The sequence below is a fragment of the Trichechus manatus genome, unplaced genomic scaffold, assembly GCF_000243295.1.
Source record: "Trichechus manatus latirostris isolate Lorelei unplaced genomic scaffold, TriManLat1.0 scaffold00128, whole genome shotgun sequence".
Classification (NCBI taxonomy): domain Eukaryota; kingdom Metazoa; phylum Chordata; class Mammalia; order Sirenia; family Trichechidae; genus Trichechus; species Trichechus manatus.
In genome coordinates, this window is record NW_004444064.1 from 1,250,305 (window position 1) to 1,257,075 (window position 6,771).

At 45.1% G+C, this 6,771-nt stretch overlaps 1 protein-coding gene across 1 annotated transcript in view; it reads left to right on the top strand.

Moving 5' to 3' along the window:
• WNT3A (Wnt family member 3A) overlaps positions 1-6,771 on the top strand; it is an 86,988-nt gene that overhangs the window by 75,204 nt on the left and 5,013 nt on the right. The window contains exon 3 of the mRNA XM_004384781.1: positions 2,259-2,524. Within this exon, the coding sequence (XP_004384838.1) occupies positions 2,259-2,524 (266 nt within the window). The remainder of the gene's footprint in view (positions 1-2,258; positions 2,525-6,771) is intronic.

The window sequence follows — 6,771 nt, forward strand, 5'->3', positions numbered from 1 at the left end:
CGAGATCAGTAAGCTCCATAAGATCAGTAAGCCCCACGAGATCAGTAAGCCCCACGAGATCAGTAAGCCCCTCGAGATCAGTAAGCTCCACAAGAATCAGTAAGCTCCACATGATCAGTAGGCTCCATGAGGGAAGGCGCTCACCCATCACATCCCTGCCGTTTCCCCAGCACCCAGCACAGTGCTTGGCCAGTGGTGCATGCACAGTAGACATATGCTGGATGAGTGAGTTGAGGAGTGAGTGCATGTATTATGTCAATCCAAACAGTGCGGCGGCAGCCATCTCCTGGTCTTCCTACCCAGAAGCCCCATTGCCCACTGCTCAAGTCTCCTTCCAGAGGCACTTGCTCACACCCAGCAGTGCATTCAGCCTATCCAGGGAAGCCAGTGAGGCCAGACCTCTGCATGCCCGGGGCCTTCCTCTAGTTCTGCTAGTCCATCCCTCACATCTCTGCCCTTGGGTATTCCATGGAAGAATGCCCCTACTCCCTCCCTGCTGCCTGGGACTGGGCTTAGGCCCTATCCCCTGAACTCCTGGGCAGCCTGTCCAAGGTGGACCTCCCTCCACATCCCCAATGCTCCTTGACACTTTTAGAGCCAACCCTGGTCAGCTCCTAAGCTCCAGCCACCCCCCCCCCACCACCACTATTGCCCTTCTGCAAAAGTCATACCATTCTCCTGTCTTGTCCTCACTGTCCCTGTGCAGTATGGAGACTCTGTAAGTAAGGGCCCTTGCAGCTCCCATACCAGCCCCCAGGGCTCCTATGGCAGAGAGTACTGCACCCTCGTGGCCCTCAGGACCAGATTCGGTGCTGGGAGGCGTCCTGAGGGCACAGGGGCACCTTCACTGAGGGGTACGTGCTGGAAGTCACTGGTTCTGGGACAGGGTTAGGGAGTAAGGAGGGGCACACAGGCAGAGTGAAGGTACCTTCAGGACCAGGAGCTCTGCTCTAGGTGGGGGAGTCAGGGCTACTAGAAACTTCCCACTGGGACATCTGAGCCGTGGTCTCTACCTGGAACGTCAGGGCACCAGGAGGAGGTGGCTCAGCAGGATGGGGCCAGAAACTGGCTAGGCAGATGCAGTGACCCCTGGGGGAGTCCATCCCAGAGTCTGCACCATGCAGGATTGGGGCGGGGGGTGGGAGGGACAGTGCCACCTCCTCTCTCTCTCTCTCACACACGCACACGCACACCCTCACACATATGCTCATACATGTACATATATACATGTTCACTTTTTAAGAAGCTGCCCAACTTATCTAAAGTGGTTGTGCCCCCAATGTTCACGGCAGCATTGTTCACAGTGGCCAAAAGGTGGAAACAACACAAGTATCCATCAATGGATGAATGGGTAAACAAAGTGTGGAATATACATACAATAGAATATTAATTAACCATAAAGAAAGGTGAAGTTCTGATGTATGCTACAACGCGGATGAGCCTTGAAAACATTATGCTGAATTGAAATGGGTCAAATACAGAAGGGCAAACATTGTACAATTCCACTTATATGGAATATTTAGAATAGGCAAATGCATAGAGATGAGAGTTTATTGGTGGTTGCCAAGGGGCAGGGGGAAGGGTGGAATTGTGCTGAGTTTCTATTTGGGGTGGTAGGAGGCTTTTGGAGATGGATAGTATTGATGGTTGCACAGCATGATGAACGTAATTAATGTCACTGAATTGTACACTTAGGAATTGCTCAAACGGCCATTTTTTTGCTATATGTATTTTACAACAATAAAATTAAAAACAAACTGGTTCTGCCCATTTTATAATCTTACCAGCAGTGTATGAGAGTTCCAGTTCCTCCACATCTTTGCCAACACTTGCATGGTGTCTTTTCGTTTTGGCCATTCTAATAGGTGTGTAGTGGTGTCTCATTGTGGTTTTATTTTGCATTTCTCTGTGACTAATGATGTGGAGAATCTTTCCATGCTTATCATATGCTTTCTTTGGAGAAGCTCTCTCTTCTTTTTGGGGTTGTCTTTTATGGACACGTACCCTTTCTGCAAAGCAGCCCTCACCTCCCTAGGTCCACGTTACTTCCTTGCTAGTGTGGCAACCCTCACCCCAACCTGTGGGTGCCTGGAGGCCACTTGGATGTGTCAGCGGATGCTCTGCGTCTGGCTCAAGAAATAGCAGTGACTCCCCGGAGGGAAGTCATTCCCTTTGCTCCCTGGCCCAGCTCAGTTCTATTATGTCACACACCCCATGATAGAGCCTGCTAACTTCAATGTCTCTGCCTCTGTCTACAGCCACCAGGGAGTCAGCCTTCGTCCATGCCATTGCCTCGGCCGGCGTGGCCTTTGCAGTGACCCGCTCCTGCGCAGAGGGTTCTGCTGCCATCTGTGGCTGCAGTAGCCGCCATCAGGGCTCCCCTGGCGAGGGCTGGAAGTGGGGCGGCTGCAGTGAGGACATCGAGTTTGGTGGGATGGTGTCTCGGGAGTTCGCAGATGCCAGGGAGAACCGACCTGACGCCCGCTCAGCCATGAACCGCCACAACAATGAGGCCGGGCGCCAGGTATGTCCTGGGGGAAATATACACATCCTGAGCAGGGGTGTGCTGGGCACCCTGGGGGGTGTGGCGGTGGGGCACAAAGCTTCCAGGTAATTCCACAATGTCTAGTGTATCCCACAAGAGGACAGGGTCACAAGGCAGGAGGAATTGGGTAGAGGCCTGCCCTCCAGGAGCTCCTGCCTGTTCAGGCAGGGAGACAGAGAGGCAATTACAAGGCAGTGTGGGAAGCGCTGGGATGAGGAGACACGTGCAAAGTGGCCAGGCATAGAGGCGGGCCACCACTCAGTCTGCAGGCTCCAGGCAGACTCCATTGATGGGCCGTCTGAGTGGATACATGAGGGCAATGGACAGTTATTTTGGCGAGGGGAAGGCCAGGAGAGCTTCCCAAGCAGCCCAGAGGTGAAACACTGCAAGTGATTTCCTCTGGGTACAGTATGGAGTAAAAAGGAAGAAGAGACAATTGTGAGATGGTGAGGCTGACAGGGACCAAATTGTGAAGGGCTTTGGGAGCCTTGTGAAAGAGGACTTGATCATAAGTCAGTGGGGAACCAAGGGAAGGTTGGTTGCTGAGGAGAAGTGTAAGGACTGAGAGGTACGCGTTAGATATAGTAACACGAAGATGATGGAATTACTGGGTGAGAAACAAGATTGCAGAGGGTCGGCAGGGCATCTTCAACTTTAAGCAATAATGAAAAGGATAATTCAGATTAAACCCTCCTGCTGAAGACAACTATATAAAAAAAAAAACAATAATCCCATTGCCATCGAGTCGATTCCAACTCATAGTGCCCCTATAGGACAGAGTAGAACTGCCTCATAGGGTTTCCAAGGAGCAGCTGGTGGATTTGAACTGCTGACCTTTTGATGAGCAGCCAAATGCTTAACCACTGCACCACCAGGGCTCCAACAATTATAAACACAGGATGAAATATAAAAAGCATTTTCTTAAAAGTGGAGAATGCCCACACACACACAGTCACCTCATTTATGACAAAGGAGATACTGCAGTGCAGTGGGAGAAATGGTCTTTTCAATAAATGGTACTCAGTCAATTGGATAACAAAATGGAGAAACATTAACTTTGACCACTATCTCACACCATATATAAAAATCAATTGCATATCCAAATGGGAAAGGTAAAACAATAAAACCTTTAGAAGAAAACTTAGGAGAACATCTTTGTGATCTTAGAGTAGGCAAAGATTTCTAAAACAGGCCAAAGAAAACACTAGCAACAAGAAAAAGGTAATAATCAGACTGTATTAAGATTAAGAACTTCTATTCATAAAAAGACAACACTATGAGACTGAAAAGGCAACTCACACAGGAGATGTTCACAAAACATACATCCAACAAATATTTAATAGCTATAATATAAAAGGAACTGTACAAATTAATAAGAAAAAGAAAACCCAACAGAGAAATTAGCTAAAGAATTGAAAGCCACTTCAAAAAACAAAATATCAAAATGGGCAATAAATATATGAAAAAGTGCTTAACCTCATTAGAAATCAAGGAAATGCAAAACAAAACAACAATGTGATATCAGTACACACACATCAGAATTGCTAAAATGAAAAAGAAAATATCAAGTGCTGACAAGGATTTGGAGCAATTGGAACTCCTATAACACTGCTGTGAGAAGGTAAATTGATACAACCACTTTGGAAAAGTGTTTGGCAGTATCTAATACAGCTGATCTTATGCATGCCGTATGACCCAGCAATTCCACTACTGGTATATACACAACAGAGATGCACACATATGTTCACCAAATGACACATACTAAAATGTCCATGGTGGCACTATTTCTAATGTACATAAACCAGAAACTACCAAAAGGCTCATCAACTATAAATTATGGTGTAATCACACAATGGAATACTATACAGCAATGAGAAAGAATGATCTACAACTACACACAACAGTGTGAATGAATCTCATAAACCTGTTGAGTGAAGGAACCCAGACACAAAAGAGTACATACTGTATGTTTCCATTTATACGAAGAACAAAGGAAGCAAAACTAATCTATGCATTAGAATCTATGCCCAGGAGACAGGGAGGGAATAATGAGTGGAAGAGAGTATTATGGGAGTTTCTGAGGAGCTGGTGTTCTGGGGTGGTAATTTTGTGAAATTTTGTCATGTATTATTATACTTAAATAGAAAGTATCATATAACTGACCATAGAGTGAGGGATTAGCAGCCCAAGATCCCAGAGAAGACAGGACCCAGTGCCCGGTACCTGGAGCAGCCTTTGTCCAGGGGTACCTTTGATGAACTGGAAAAGAGTGTAGAAGCTGATCTGCACACTGGCAGCCTCACAGAGCTAAGGGGCCCACAAAGGGTGTGATCTCTGGTAAATCACTCCTCAGGTTAGGCTGGGACCCTGGTGTAAAGGAGAACCAGAAGTAGCTCAGCCCTTACGCACACGTGCAGGCTAGAAAAATCTCAAGACTTGAAATTGGATTAAGGTGATCCCAGGTTGCTGGTATCGCCAGGCACCTGGCAAAAGCAGACAAAATCCTCTTTACCTTATTCTAGGCTCCAAAATATTTCTACAAATAATCTTCTCAAACACAATGACCAGCACATAATCAAAGATAACTTGTCACATGAGCTGATGACACAATGAGCGCTAATCAGCAAAAACAACAGAAACAAATCATTCAGATACTTGAATTATTAGACACAGGTTATGAGAAAAAATATACTATGTTCACAAAGCTAAAATCCAATATTGAACATTTCAGCAGGGAACTGGAATCTATGAAAAGAATAGAATAGACTTGGAAAAGAATTACATAGAAATTCTAGAAATGAAGAATGAATGGAGATGTCCAGTTAATGATGACAAACTGAACGTAAGCCTTTCCCTTCACACCCTCCTAGAACCCCACTAAAAATCAATAAATGAAATTTTAAATAAATAAACAAGCTTGTAAGACCATGGAAAACAGAAGAGGAGGCAATGACAACAAAACCTTTGAAAGCTAAAAGGCAGATAGACACATACCAATGTCTTAGCAGACCCAGAAAACTGAGTCTTGAGCGAGTAGAGGGGAAATTTGAGGCCCAACCCAGGAATTGCTGGTATCGGGTACCTTGGGAAGTAGATGTAAATATAGGGCTGAAAACAGGAAGACTGGTTGAAAGAGTCTGTTATAAAAACACTTGAAACCCCACTAGTTCCTCTGCCCAACTTGTTGCAGCCCCTCGGTTGCCCTGGCAGAAGTCTGGAGGTTTACTCTCTGAAAAGGGTAAAGCAGAGAGTTTCTGGACTGAGGGACACCAAGCAAGCTGAGGGTGAGACTGCCGAATTGAAAATTGTCTATTGTCAATTAACGTTCAGACCTGCAGCCTCTTCCTGTCAGAAACAACAATGTCATCAGAAAAGTTGGAAGATAGTTGAGACACCTACCCAGGTGTTACAGAAAAAAGACAAAGCGGTAAAAAATAGAAGAGAACATAAAATTTAGAAGATCTGTGCAAGAGAGACAACAATGAACACAAAGAGGAGGAAATCAGCTAAGAAATAAGGAAGGAAAATGCCCCAGAGAAGAGGCCCCAAATAAGTAAAGCATTACTCAAGAAGAAGAACAAAGTGGGAGGCCTCACATTACCTGATTTTAGAACCTATTATACCCCCACGGTAGTCAAAACAGCCTGGTACTGGTACAACAACAGAAACATAGACCAATGGAACAGAGTTGAGAATCCAGACATAAATTCATCCACCTATGGGCAGTTGCTATTTGACAAAGGCCCGAAGTCCGTTAATTGGGGAAAAGACAGTCTCTTTAACAAACGGTGCTGGCATAACTGGATATCCATCAGCAAAAAAATGAAACAAGACCCATACATCCCACTATGCACAAAAACTAACTCAAAATGGATCAAAGACTTAAATATAAAATCAAAAACTATAAAGATCATGGAAGAAAAAATTGGGACAATGCTAGGAGCCCTAATACATGGCATAAACACAATACGAACTATAAGTAACAATGCACAAGCACCAGAAGAGAGACTAGATAACTGTGAGCTCCTAAAAATCAAACACTTATGCTCATCCAAAGACTTCACCAAAAGAGTAAAAAGACAACCTACAGACTGGGAAAAAAATTTGGCTACGACAAATCTGATCAGTGTCTAATCTCTAAAATCTGTAAGATACTGCAAAACCTCAACAACAAAGGGACAAATAACCCAATTAAAAAATGGGCAAAGGATATGAACAGGCACTTC